At 50.4% G+C, this 14,469-nt stretch overlaps 1 protein-coding gene across 9 annotated transcripts in view; it reads right to left on the bottom strand.

Moving 5' to 3' along the window:
- Positions 1 to 14,469, bottom strand: part of ACACB (acetyl-CoA carboxylase beta) — a 117,811-nt gene that overhangs the window by 18,260 nt on the left and 85,082 nt on the right. For all 9 annotated transcript variants that reach the window (XM_031948760.1, XM_031948757.1, XM_031948762.1 and 6 more), the window contains 15 exons: positions 13,978 to 14,067; positions 13,151 to 13,269; positions 10,830 to 10,967; positions 10,523 to 10,619; positions 9,757 to 9,864; positions 8,690 to 8,746; positions 8,470 to 8,511; positions 7,903 to 8,118; positions 6,182 to 6,337; positions 4,621 to 4,824; positions 3,781 to 3,936; positions 2,647 to 2,769; positions 2,288 to 2,557; positions 1,313 to 1,410; positions 186 to 306 (listed from right to left, as the gene is read on the bottom strand). In XM_031948760.1, coding sequence (XP_031804620.1) covers positions 186 to 306; positions 1,313 to 1,410; positions 2,288 to 2,557; positions 2,647 to 2,769; positions 3,781 to 3,936; positions 4,621 to 4,824; positions 6,182 to 6,337; positions 7,903 to 8,118; positions 8,470 to 8,511; positions 8,690 to 8,746; positions 9,757 to 9,864; positions 10,523 to 10,619; positions 10,830 to 10,967; positions 13,151 to 13,269; positions 13,978 to 14,067 — 1,995 coding nt within the window. The remainder of the gene's footprint in view (positions 1 to 185; positions 307 to 1,312; positions 1,411 to 2,287; positions 2,558 to 2,646; positions 2,770 to 3,780; positions 3,937 to 4,620; positions 4,825 to 6,181; positions 6,338 to 7,902; positions 8,119 to 8,469; positions 8,512 to 8,689; positions 8,747 to 9,756; positions 9,865 to 10,522; positions 10,620 to 10,829; positions 10,968 to 13,150; positions 13,270 to 13,977; positions 14,068 to 14,469) is intronic.

The raw sequence follows: 14,469 nt of genomic DNA, 5'->3' as shown, positions 1-14,469 counted from the left end.
GGGGGGGCCCCGGCTGGAAGGATGTCAGGACAAGGGGAGACCCCAGCCAGACAGATGTCAGGAGGACAAGGGGAGGTCCCCGGCCGGACGGCCACCCAGAGGGATGAGGGGGGACCCTGGCCGGATGGCCGCCCAAGGAAACGGGGGGGGGGGCGGCCAGATGGCCGCCCAGGAGTAATACTCACCATGCTGATGGTAATAATTTCCTCATAAGCCAGAGAGGACTCCCCAGCAATCGTGCCCGAGCCCCTCAGGTTCTCCACGCCGAGCCCATCATCCTTCCCGATGATGTCCGTGATGACGTACCTGCCCAAATCAGGCTTGCGTCAGGTCAAGAACAGACGGAGAAGAGCAGATTCCGATCCCGGCCAGGCCAGAGTGGGGAGACCGCCGGCCTGGGGCAGGACTACTGCCTGGTCCTGCCTCTTGCCAATTAGGCCACCTCAGGCCTAGCTAGGCCTGAGTTCTACAAGGTTTTGCAGGGGTTGATGTTGAAAAATTATCCATGTATGTGTTTGGAAAATAGAGAAGCCTGAGTTCTAGATCCCTCCCTGCTCACATTCTCTGTTCCAAGGTTCTGACATTGCCCAAGTCTAGAATCCTCAGCAAACCCTGGAACCCCCATGGTGAGGGGGCCCAGGAAATGTAGTACAACCTCTGGAGTCCAGAGACTTGCTTGCCTGCAAGGTCTTTGAGGGAGGGAACACATCTGGCTTCTCTTGCCTAAATGTCCCCCCTCATCCCTTGTGCTTCAGTGTTCCCCCTTCCTATGAGACACGAGTCAATCACCACTTTTTTACATGAAGGTCTTTCTTTCAGTCCCTCATCCTCATCCACCTTTTCTCCCAAACTATCTTGTCATGAACAACTCTGGCTCCAGTTCCATTTATTATGATAAATAATTAATAATTATAATTTATAATTATAGAGTCTATATTTAGACAGGTCCTTGTCTTCCCTACTAGAACAAGCTTTCCAGCAAGGAGGAATCACATCGTTCTGTACCCGTGGGCCAGCACAGGGCCTAGCACACAGTAGGCCCTGAATAAATACTTGTGGTCGGCCATCCCATCACAACAAGAGACGTTCCTATCCCGGGTCAAACAAAGTACATGGAGCCCTACAGGTGGCTCACTTTGCCCCCATGTGAGGATCTAGATCCTCCCTCCATGGAGCAGATTGCCCCCCAAAGAGTCTTAAAGGTGAAAGTCAAAGAATTCCACATGACGCTCACTTGGAGTCTATTATCCAGGGGGCCCGGAGACCACAATCTATGGGCAGAGAGGGGCCGGCCACCCTGGGCGCTGCTCACCTGGACTCTCCTTCCTCTTCCACGTGCATGCAATGGACCGAGTTCAGGGAGCTGATCTTGGTGTAGTCTTGTGGAGTCAGGTAGAGGTATTTAAATCCCTTCAAATCAAATGTACCAGTTATCCCAAGCTCCCTCAACTCCACCCTCCCACGGGTCTGCTGCCTCTAGAATGGAAACTTGGGAGCATGGGCGAGATGCTTGGGAATGACTCAATGCTCCTACTCCAGAGAGTGGGAGGTCGTGTCCCACCCCATTAACTCTGACCCCATGGCTTGGCGGGAGGTCGAGCCCCACCCCATAAACTCTGACCCTGTGGCTTGGTGGGAGGTCGAGCCCCATCCTATAAACTCTGACCCCATGACTTGGCAAGAGATCGAGTTCCACCCCATAAACTCTGACCCCATGGCTTGGGGTCAGGGCACCGATGGATCTGGGATCCTGGTCCCAGATAATCCCGCCTTCTGCAGGAAGCCTTCCTCGAGCCCTTTATGGATGATTTCCAATTTATCCTGTCTGAATCATTTGTACACAATGGTTTGCACGTCACCCCCCTTGTTAGTGCAAGTTCCTCAGGAGCAGGACTGAGTTTTTGAGTTTCTTTGTACTTCCAAAGGGCACTTAGTGTGGCGCTGGGAGCACAGTAGGTGCTTAATAAATCTTTCTTGATGGATCACCCCCCCCCTTAATATCTGAGGCGAGTCTGAATCCCCTTCCCCAAGCCCTTCAAGTTTTGGGTGCCCCCTGGGGACGCCCACATGGCAGCTGCCCCTGCACTCCACCTCCTGACTGACACTCCACAGCTGGCATATGCCCCCTCTCCCTGTGCCCGCCGGTCCAGAGGGCAAGGGCCCAGGTACCTGCTCCGGCCCCAGCTGTGTGGGCTCGCCTCATCCCTGTCTCTCTACAGACCAACCCCCAGGCTGGGACTGCACCCATCCTTTCCACCCCCCAATTGGAGGTCACCCCCAGCCGCACCTTGCAGGGGTCCTCGGGGTCGACCCAGGCCACGTGGAACATGTGCCGGATCTCTTCGGCCAGGCCGATGCGGGCCCCACTGTTGGCGGAGAGGTAGATCTTGGGGATGCCCTCGGCCCGGGCCAGCTGGGACACGCGCAGGAACAGCAGGTCCTCCTCCTGGCCGAAAGAGCCGATCCGGAAGGTGATGTCGTTGCCGATGACGATGATGTAGCGGCCGTTGGGGTACTCTCGGGTCTTGAGCAGCATTTTGAAAGCCACCATGCCCACCTGAGGGAGGAGAGAGGGCAGCTACTGATGGAGGCCGTGGCCCGGATCGCAGCCCAGCTCTGCGGCCACCAGGGATGGCTGCCATTTACCTCATTCCCTCCCGGGAGCCTGTTCATCTCCACCAGCTGCCCCTGAGAGTCCAGCACGAGCTCGGTGCAGGTCAAAATGTCCTTGGGCTGCTTTTCGGAGGAGCCCCACAGCTTGTAGAGAGCCTGCAGAGACGACAAGCGGGGTGTCGGCCCCTTGGCCCGGCCCAGGGCACACTCCTGAGCCCTGTGCCCCCGGGGAGATTTCCCCTCCCGCCCGTCCCTGCACCTCCCGGGTGCTGGTGAAGTCGACAAGGGCTCATCGGCCACCAGGACTTCGTGAGGACAGATGTTTCGCTCTGGGTACCTGTGTCAGCAGAACTTAGCAGAGTGCCTGGCACACAGCAGGTGCCTAATAAATGCCTGCTGACGACCCACTGATTAAACGCACTGCCTATTTCCACTGGACTAGACCAACAGCTATATTTGACATAATTATAAACTTAAATGCATGGGACCACTATATGGAATCCATCATCTGCCCCACAGACAGGGACTGTTTCTTCCCCACCCCCAGTGCCTAGCACACAGTTTTACCCAGTTTTATGCCCTGGGACTATTTCATATTTGTCTTCCCCACCCCCCAGTGCCTAACACACAGTAGGGCATAAAACTGGGACTATTTCATACTCATCTCCCACCCCCAGTGCCCAGCACACAGTAGGGCATAAAACTGGAACTATTTCATATTTGTCTTCCCCACCCTCAGTGCCTAGCACACAGTAGGGCATAAAACTGGGACTATTTCATACTCATCTCCCCCACCCCCGGTACTCAGCACACAGTAGGGCATACAACTGAGATGATTTCATACTTGTCTTCCCTGCCCCTGGTGCCCAGTGCACAGTAGGGCATATGACTGATGCTTAATAAGCATCAATGCTCACATTCTAATGGAAGTCAGAAGACGTACGTTGTTCATTTACAGAAGGATTTTAAGAACATAACATACATGCACATACAGGTATGTGCAGACACGCACATGAGATCCCCTAAATGACTCCTCTAATTCCATAGAGGAGTCCCAAACTCCTCCCCCCACCCTAAGGCCCCCTAAAGCACACGGTTTTCCACCTTTAGCTTCCACAGGGTGGCAGCAGTCACTGGGAGGCCCAAGACCCAAGGGCCGGGACTTGCCTGTTTGAACATTTCTGGGAAGTCATAGATGTAGGTGGTTCCCAGAGACTGAGCCTGAAATCTCTTGGCCTGGAGCAAGTCTTTGGTCACGTAGGGCGTGTTGATCAGCATCCCGTGCTGGGCGCCCTGCTTGTTCCCGAAGGAGTGGAACATGATCTAGAAAGGGAGGGAGACAGAAGCGGATCCGGGCATTCTTCTCCATCCTCTCGGATGCTGCCCCGGAGGATGCCACATGGGGGCTGGAGGGAAGGCCCGGGCGGCCCCGCTCCCCCCTTGCCCTCCTTGTTCTGTCGGCAGAAAACCAGTCACCCAGAAAGTGTGGCTCCTCCAGACAGCTTCCCTACAGGCCCTTCAGGGACACCCCGGGCTCTGTCTGACTTGCACCATAACCTCCTGGGCTATAGAGGTCAAAGGGTGATTTCCCAGCACCTTTCCTGGCCCTAATCTTAGTTACCTGGGAACAGGCTTCCTCCCCCTATTCAACAAGAAGCTCCTTTCCTTTTATACCCCCAGGGCTTTTTAGAGCCCTGCATCCAGAAGGTGATTAATAAATGTCCCCTGAATGTTACCAATCTCTCTTGCTACAATCACATATTTACTTTTCTATGTCCTAGTGAGTTCCAAAAGCCAAAGGGGATTTCACTTTTGTCTCTATTACCCAGCAGTGCCTAGCATACACCAGGTGCTTAGTGTGTATGGACTGGCTGGGTTCTTCCTGTCCCTTCTAGGGCCCAGAGCCCAAACCTCAGTTTGTCCCTGAACCCTCCACCAGGAGGGAGGAAGAGGAGAAGAAAGCCCGCCCGGCTCCGGGCTTTCATGGAGGCCGCCCCTATTGCTTACGTTTCCGCTCCTGGGATCAGTCACTTCTTTGTAAAGGCTGATGTCCAGATAGTAGCCAGACTCGTTGGTCAGGAAGAGACGGATGGGGATCGCGGTGCCAGTTGGGGTCATGCGGATGTTGATCTTGACCTCGGCCTGCAGGACCCGGAGCTTCCAGAGCCGGCTGCCGTACCTCATCACCATGGAGCGGACCGACTCCTCGATCTGCCGGCGACAGGAGACGCAACCCCATGAGCCCCCCCGCACCTGACTGCAGCCCGAGGGGCTTCCGGGCCGGGCCATGAGGGAGCTTGGGGAGGGGGGGCTGGTCCAGCTTCAATAGCTTTATCAGCCCAAGGATGAACAGGATGCACAAGCAGTGAGAGATTTCCCTCCTCAGTGATCAGCCATCCAACCCAGGAAGCTGCTCCATAACAGAAAAGAAGCCTGTGGCCCGAGTGGGTCACCGGAACTGTTTGTACAGTACCCTCGTAGGAGAAGGATACTGTCGCATGGGGTTAACGAGTTGCCAGGATCTCTCTGTGTGTCCAGAGCCGGCCTGGGCCCTGACTGGCCAAGGGCCAAAGATCTGGGTTGGAAGCTCTCTGAGCAAGGCCCTCACCCAGGCAGTGTCCCACACCTATTCCCGCCCTTATTTTACAGATAAACTAGACCAGGCAGCTGGGGGGCACGGAGGTGAGGTGGGAATCCGGGGCTCTGCTGAGCTGGGCAGCCCGATCCCTGCTTCTCGATGCCCTCCCTGCCCGGGGCCGGCGGGATTCAGCCAGGCTCCCACAGAACCCCCAGGCTGGGCCAGCCCAGGGCCCCCTCAGGATGGCCAGGAAGCAGCACATCCCAGCCGCCGCCACACAGCCTTTCTCTGAGTGCAAAGCCCCCCAGGCTTTGTGCTGTGCCCTGGATCCCCCTCACTGCCAGACCACCTAATGGAGCAATCCAAGGACCCCTAAGCCATGGCACCCGAACAGGACAGATGCGCTTGCCATCTATGGCTAAACCTGCCTGTGGGGACGCGCCCCCACCGCATGAGTGTGAGCTTCTGGGGGGGGGTCTCAAGTATTAGTAATAATATTAATACTCAATAATGAAAATGTCAAATTATCCATTAATATACTTAACATTATTATAAGTTTTAATATTAAGTATAATTAATATTAATATATGAAATATATGAAACATAATTTAATAACATACTTAATATTAAAATTTTAATACTTTTTCCTTCATTCATCTCTGCTCTCACTATTTACACCAACTAGTTCCACAAGGGCTTAATGTTTATATCAAACGTCAATCTCCAGGCCAGCAATTCCTCTCTTTTAAGGAAACAGAGGTGATCTGGGAGCTCCCAGTGTCGGCCAAGTGGATAAAAGTGCGGCTGTGGATTGGGCCCCAGACGCCTCCCTGCAGCAGGAGGCTGGCGCCTTCTTACCACAAGGAGGAAGTCCCATTACCTGCCCATTGGCAGCGCTTAATTAGCTGCTCCTCAGCCCTCCCAAAGGGAGCAAGAAGATAGAATGTGTATGGTCAGTCCCCAACGCCCCCTCCCCGCCAAGGGGCAAACCTTGGAAGGGTCCATGATGACCGTGGGCACGAAGTTGAGGAAGATGTGGTTGCAGTCGGTGCGTACGCTGGTGTTGTTGAAGGCCACCTCCAGCTCGTCCATGGCTTCCAAGAGCAGCCGCTCCCCCTCGTTCTGCAGGTACTCGAAGGAGGCTTCCTGCCGGGGGGACAAGAGCTCGGCCATCAGGCAGGGGGAGGGGGGGCTCGGGTGGGGAACGGATGTTTCCCTTTGTTAAAAAGGGAGTGCGCTTTGGACTGACGGGGGGAATAACCATGCTGCCCCACATGTATATGTCATTATTATTATATGTTGTTATATCACATGTTATTACATACTAATAGTATCATATATTCATATTGTGTGTAATTATTACATACTAATATTATATATTATTGTGTATAATGTTTATATTATATATAATACATATATTACATATCATATCATATAATGTTGTGTATTATATTATATATTAATATTACATATTATTATATACTAATATAATATATTATATATATATATATGTTATATTACTGTTAGACATTATCACATTGCATAATAATGTATATTATCATACATACTAATACCATGTGTAATGCATATTAATATATTAGACATTATTGCATATAATTATATACTAATATTATTACATGTTACTATTCTATATAATATGTTATATTACTAGGTTAGACATATATTACATAACATTGTATGCTATATATGGTATTATGTATAATAATGTTTGATAATATTGCTATATTAGACATCATATTATATGTATTACATCATCATATACTGATATTGTTATGTTATGCATAATTATGTTATGTTATGTTAGACATTGTCACATTGCATAATATTGTATATTACATATACTAATATTATGTATAATTATATTAGACATGTTCATATCACACAATATTGTGCATTACATTATTATGTGTTAATATTTCATAATTATTATTTACTAATATTATGTATAATGTGTTATGTTACTATGTAATACAAATTACATAATATTGTATATTATGTTATTGTACATTAACATAAAATCATATACTAAAGTTACTGTATCTTAATATTATGTGTATCATGTTATCTCACTGTTTAATATATATTACATAATATTGTGTATTACATTATCATACACACCATTATGTATAATGTGTTATAATATTACTATATGACTATTATAGCACATAATGTTGTATATTGCATTATAAATTAGAATATATCACATTCTCTAGTATATTACAATATTAGAATGTTACATTATACATTATATTGCATATACATATTATACTCCATTATATTATATGTATTATTATTCCCTCTCTGTGCAACACGGGATGAGGTGCTTAGTGTCTGGGCAAGAGTTTCTATGCCCGCAATATTCAAGTAAAATCTAAATGACAAATGGGGAGAGAATTTCTAAAACAAGAATTAATAAGGAGGTAGTAATGATAATAAATAATGATAATAGCTACCATATAGACCTATCTAGAGATAATTAATAATAAAACAAACGATAACCGCCAGCATATACCTAGAGCTTTCAAGTGTTTGCTACAGATGCTCTCTTTTGGCCCTTGGGGGAAGACGCCATTATTACACCCACTGGGTGGGTGAGGAGCGAATACGTGTCTGGGGCAGGACCAGACCCTCCTGAGTCCCAGGCTCGGCTACCTCTCGGGCCCGCTCCGAGTCCCCGCCCGGTGCCGTACCTTGGTGATGAGGTCCGAGTGCCTGATGATGGCGCGGATGAAGAACCGGTAGTCGGTCACTTCGGTGCCCTCCTTCACTCGCGCCGCGCCCAGGTACAGGTGCATCTTGTGGTTGGCGCAGGGCACGGCCTTCAGCTCAAAGTTCCGCATTCGATTCAGCTCCAGCTGGAAGGCCAGGGCGGGCTCCAAATGGCGGTAAATCCTGTCTTCGGCAAACTGAAGAAAACCACAGTGTGGGCAAAGGCGAGGAGGTAGGAAAGTGCTGGGCATTCAAGGGGACAGCACCATGCCTTGGGAGTCAGCACCAGGGATTTAATCCCAGCGGTGCTCCCTGAACCCAAGTGACCTTAGGCTGGTATGTCCAATCCCATCCCCGGGTCTCAGGTGTCTCATCTGTAAAATGGGGGACTGGAATAGGTGACCTCTACGAGCCCTTCCCCTGTGACCCCAAGAAGAGTCTGGACGGCTTGGTGACCACTGGCTCCCTGTGGCAGGGGACAGGCGGGAGGGCGCCCACCCATGTGGGCGCCACATTCTAGCACATCAGGCCGGGACATCTGGCCGTACCTCATCTCGTGCTCTGAAGGTGAAAAACTTGGGAAATTCTCTCTGCAAAAAAGAAACCGCAGGAAAGAAAATCAGTCCAAGGTCAGGGACCCAGGGTCTGCTTTCTCTGTATCAGGCCCAAGTGTCCACAGGCCCCCACCTCCTTTCCCCCAGGCCGACCCCTCGCCAGCCCAACGGGTGGGACTGCGGTCCCAGGCTGTGAAACGAGCCACCCGCTCACCTCCTGGGCGATGAGGAAGGTGATTCTCCGGAGGCCGTATTCCACAAGGACGAGCTTCTGCATTCAAAGAAGGTGGCAAGTGAGTGTCACAGTCTAGGCAGGACATGGCCAGGGACCCCGCTGGCAACAGCTCCGCAAAAGGCCCAGAACCCGGCACAGGATGGCCATGGGCAGACAGAGCGAGCTGGCTCTCCGCTGCCACCCTAGCTCAGGCTAACAGAAAGCTGGGAGCTGCTGGACTCCAGAGAGCCTCCAGGGAGGGGGCAAGACCGACCCGGACTCGAACCAGGCGCAATCCTGGCAGCACCTGGTTCCTGAGGTCTTAAGGCCCCAATCTGTGGGACAGTCACAGTTCTGTCCCAGGAGAGGAGGGGCTGAAATGATTCCTAAGTCCACTCCGCAGAGGGGGAAGCTGAAGCTCAAATAAGTGAATTCTCTGTGGTCAGCCCTATATGGCGTGGATCAGAACTAGGTCTCCTGCCTCCATGCTTACCCAGCACCACCCCAGCCCAAGCTGCCTCAAGAACCCTCATTTGTGGCTATGTCAGATCCCTCTTTATTTCTCCCTCAGCCTCATAAACTGCATCTAAGACACAGGAGGAGCTCCATAAATACACACTGGGTGAAGAAAAGTGCATAGTGCCATCTGTATACATGCAGACTAGGCTGACATACAGAAGCCAGTTTGGGCCAGAGCTCCGGCCTCCCTGCCCTCCAGGGGCACCATGACAAAAACACCTTGTGAACCCCAAAGTGATGTAGATGTGGGAGTCAGGGGAGTACAAGGAGATCTCATCAGAGCCCCCAACCCCAAGTCTCCCAGCTGTGGGCCTAGACACGGGTGGCCTGAGTTCTCTGCTATAATAGGGAGCAGAATGCCCCCGGAGCTAGCTCCCAGCAGGGCCCAGGAGGCTCTGGCAGACCCACGTCAGCCTGATCATGTTCTCTGGCCCTACTTTAACCTAAGCCCTACCCCTGCCAACAACATTAAACCAGTGGAGAAGCTGCATCCCCTTAAATCCCCCCCCCATCCCACAGGAGCCCGGAAGGTACAACCCAGTCAGCACCTTGGATTGCACAAACGTCCGGAAGATGGGGACCAGCTCCTCGTCCTCCAGGTGGTCGGCGTACTGGATGGCAACGTTCAAAATGTGGATGGGCTCGTCCTTGAGGCACTGGGAGTCAGAGAGGGGAGTGAGAGAGAGTAACAGAGAGCAAGAGCAAGAAAGAGAACAGGAAAGGGAGAGGGAGAAGGAAGGAGGAAAGGACAGAGGGAGGGAAGGAGGGAGAGGGAGAGGGAGAAGGAGAGGGAGAGGGAGAGGGAGAGGGAGAGGGAGAGGGAGAGGGAGAGGGAGGAGACAGATAGCAAAGAAATAAAGGGAAACACAAAATCATGGAGGAGAGAGAAAAGAGAGACAAAGAGATATAGACAGAGGAGAGAGAGAAAGACAGAGACACACGGAGACAGTCACGAGGAGAGAAATAAAGGAATGAGAAAGAGACAGAGATAGAGATAGTGATGGAGAGAAACACAGACAGACAGAGATAAAGGGAAAGATATACAGAGAGAGACACAGTCATAGAGGAGAGAGACAGAGAGAGAAAGACAAGACAAAGAAGAGAGAGACAGACACACAGTGACAGAGGAGAGAGAAAGAAAAAAAGAGACAGATACAGACAGAGATAGAGACAAATGGAAATAGAGACAGACAGACTGAGATAGAGACAGAGATAAAGGCAGATAGACAAGAGACAGGCAGGCAGGGAGGGAGGGTCGGCTGCTCCCCCACTCTTGGCCAGGACCCTCCAGAGGATTCCTTGCCCAGTGCTCACCTTGCAATCCTCTGAGTAGAGCATGGACCGCGCCTCGCTGAACAGTGGGCTCTCCTTAGCCAGGTTGGCGAAGCAGGAGATGACTTCATCGAAGTTTCTAAGGAGGTACAAAGCAGTCGGGAGGGAAGGTCAGGGGCTTTGCAGCCTGACCCGGAGGGGACAAGCACCCGTGTGGGGCACGAGGCACAGGGCATCGATCGGGTGCAGTTCCTGCCCGTGTGTGCCCGTGTGCCCGTGTGACTTGTCTGCTCGGCTCTAAGGCCATTTTTCCAGCCCAAGGTTCTAGGGGAAGCTGCTCTATTGGTACCTGACAAAGTCCTCAAATCTGTGGAAGGCGACCATGGCGCCCATCCTCTGGCAGAGGGGGGAGAAGCCGCTGTCCATGAAGAGCTCGGTGCTGTGCCGCAGCAGGTCAGGGTTGTTGATGCTGACCGGAAGAGACATTCTGCAGAGAGGACCAAGAGACAATGGTCACTGTAGGGCCCCGAGGGCAGCCACCAAGGGATCCATCCAGACAGAGAATCCTCTGAACGTCACCCTTATTATAACCACCCTGGGAGAGACACAATGGCATGTGGAGAGCGGTAAATAGGCTCTCATTTGATCCTCATAACTACCCTGGGAGGCAGGTATAATTATTATCCCCATTTTACAGATGAGGAAACTGAGGCAGACAGCTGGGAAGTAACTTGGTCACAGTCACACATCTAGCTGCCTGAGGCTGGATTTGAACCACAGCTCTATCCTTGCTAAGAGTAGGGATTTGTCAAGTTGGGCCAACTTCCCAGTGGTCAGAAAGTAAGTTTTTGTAACTTCCTTCCCCTCTGGACAGAGGAGGTCATTCTGCTACTACTCTGAGTTTTCAAACAGACTCAGCAGCTTGCACCAGGCAAGAACGCACCTCTGAACTTTTAGCAGGTGTAGGAGAAGGATGATGGATTGAGAATCAGGAAACTCGGGTTCGAATCCCGCCGGTAACAGTTACTAGCAAACCACCTGACTGTTCTAAGCCTTGACTTCCTCACTTGTAAAATGGGATGATAATATCTGCAATATCCACCTCACTCGTATCTGTGAGGCTCCCATGAGAAAAGAGATATAAAATGCTCATGCTGCCTGTGTCCCAGGGTTGGCACAAACACACTACAAGGGACAAGAGATATGGGGAAGCATTAATGTCTGGATGCACCCTGGATAGGTCTGAAAGTCTGCACGTATGAGCCCCATTAGCCATTTCATAGTCTTCCCTGGGGGGAATCCCTCCTTTTGCAGAGGTAAAAACTGAGGTCTGGCGTGGAGCCAAGGAATGACTTGCCCAAGATAGTACAAATAATAACTTTTGGAGCTGGAACCACACTGCATTACACGAGATAACAGCTTTGGGGATTCACCCTTCTGGCGTTCAGAGTGCCAAGGTTTCCAAATGAAATACTATTAAGTTTTAAGCTGCCCTACAAGGTTAGGGTAGTTCTGGGCCCACAGACAGAAGATCTGTTCTGGGCACTTCCTGCATATGGATAGAAGTTCCCAGAAGCCCCTCTGGGTGTGTCACACCAGAGGCCCTCTGCCCCCCATTCTGTTGACACAGTGAGGCATGTGTCCCAGAAATCTGTGCTTTTTTCCCCCCAAGAAGGAGAATTAGAGACACCTGGTGAGGTGAGAAAAGCACAGGATTCAAAGTCAAAATGACCTGAGTGAATTCTGCCGCTGCTATCTCACTCCCTTCTGGAGAGGACGCCTGTGTGCCTTCGGGCAGATCACTTCACTTCCCCAAATCTCAGTCTCATCTGTACATGGAGGCTCTCTAGATGTTACCCTCCCTCCCTCCTGGAACTCCTGCTCCATTGAGACCGCACCACATACCACTCACCAGGCATTTGTGGGGCCCCTGTGCTCCAAAGAATTTCAAGCCACAAGTGTTTGCTCTTTCCTTAATTTCCTGAAGGATCTAGCAAATCCCCTCACCGTTCAAAGCCGAGTTTTCCTCACCTATGAAAGGTGAGGACCTCTCCCCTTCTCCAGCCCAGATAGTCTTAATATTGCCATTAAAACAGAAGCATTCTCCTTTTAAGATTAAAAAAAATCCCAGAGGATTAGGAAAGCTGTTTCTCAGTTTAGAGACCATAAGTTCACCTATCCTGTATGAACCCTGTAATTACCAAACAGATGGAAAACAAACGTCCCCAAGAGATAACCCCAGCTCCAAGCCGAATCTTGGGAACGCATCTGATAGCCAGGAATCAAGGGAAGGAGGAGAAAGAAAGAAAAAAGGCCAAATATTTAAGAGACAGGGAGATGTTAGGTTCCAAGAACCACACTCTACCTGACCAGCAAAGAGGCGTGTGCTCTGAAATAAGATTGTGGAAAAATGAGACAGTGAACTAAGACATCACCAAATGTCACAGGGAGAGGGGACGCCAGCGGATCATCCCATGTCCCCCTCCAAAGACCACAGAGAAGCAGTTTCACAGAACGACTCTCTGAGGAGCAGTGATGCCATCCAGAGCTCTGTGACCCTTCTTATAATCAGAGAGCCTGTGTGCTTTGGTTGGGGAGGCAGGGAGGTCAGGGGGTGATCCTCCCCATGGCTGGTGCTGGGGCCACAGCGAGGGAGCAAAGGGTCTATACCTGTTCGGATGAGACGAGGGCAGCATGAACTGGAATTCCACAACACAGGTGCCATCAGGAAGCTGCCGGTGCTGCAGGCTGTTTAGCTCGTAGGCAATGTAGCCTCTTCGGACATACACCTAAGGTAAGGAGAAACAGGAGGTGGGGTCTCTCAGATCATCCCACATTAAACCAACTAGGCATTCTCCCATTTGGAAAAGATTTGCCCTCCTTGAAGGTGGGAACAATCTCATTTTTTTACTTGTATTTTCTGGACTCAGCATAGAGCTTGGCATACAGTAAGCATTTAATAAATGTTCATTCATTCATTCATGCCCAGGAGCATCTCCTTGAAGGCAGGAACAATCTCATTTTTTTAAACTGGTATCCCCAACATTTAGCACAGAGCTTGGCATACAGTAAGCACTTAATAAATGTTCATTCATTCGAGCGCAGGAACATCTCCTTGAAGGCAAAAATAAACTCATTTTTCTACTTGTATTTGCTGGATTTAGCACAAAGCTTGGCATATAGGAAGCACTTAAAAAAATATTCATTCAGGAGGAATAACTAGGAGAGGGTCAGAATTTGGGTGGAGAAGTATCCCAGTGACAAGAACACTGGGAGTGGGCTCTGGGACCCTCTAGAGTCCTGGCTGGGCTCTAGAACACCCCCCCCAGGATTCTTGCCACAAGGATCCTCTTTACCCAAATTCTGACCCTCTTCTAATTGTCCCATCTGTAAGATGGGAAGATTGGGCTCTGTCTAAGCCTTTTCCTGCTTGCCTAACATGTGATGCTCTGGGGTTGGGGGGGGGACGACATGCATTCAGCTGGCACAACACTCACCTCCAGGGATGCCATGCAGACCACCTGGTTAGCATGGTAGAAAAAATTGGGCAGAACATCAAATATGGTGGTTTCAGACAGGATCAGTTTCTGGAAGAAAAGGAGAAAGGAGTCAGGAAACCTCCATAATTCACCACAGAAAACAAGAAGCAAAACTGGTGGATGGAAGAGGCCAAAAGACACCCACTTTTTCAAGACATAAGTTAAGAGAGACAGAGGAAGGATGTGCAGGTGGAGCTTGGGGAAGGGCTGGCTCAGTTGGTGCTCTTGGGTATTAATTGGCCTATCTCTCCTCCCATGGCTGGAACATAAATTCCACAAGGCTGGGGACATTGAACCTTTGGTACTCAGCTCAATGCTCACCGTATACAGCAAGGGCTTAATGAATGCATGAAACATAGATAGTAGTAGTGTCAAGAACCTGGAAGCCCCAAAACAAACGTATCTAAAACATATTGTCTCTTAATAGTGTGAGAAAAAAGTACAGTCTAA

This window comes from Sarcophilus harrisii, chromosome 1 (assembly GCF_902635505.1).
Source record: "Sarcophilus harrisii chromosome 1, mSarHar1.11, whole genome shotgun sequence".
Lineage (NCBI taxonomy): Eukaryota > Metazoa > Chordata > Mammalia > Dasyuromorphia > Dasyuridae > Sarcophilus > Sarcophilus harrisii.
The sequence above is the reverse complement of the archived record's forward strand: the minus strand, read 5'-3'. Positions and strand labels throughout refer to the sequence as shown.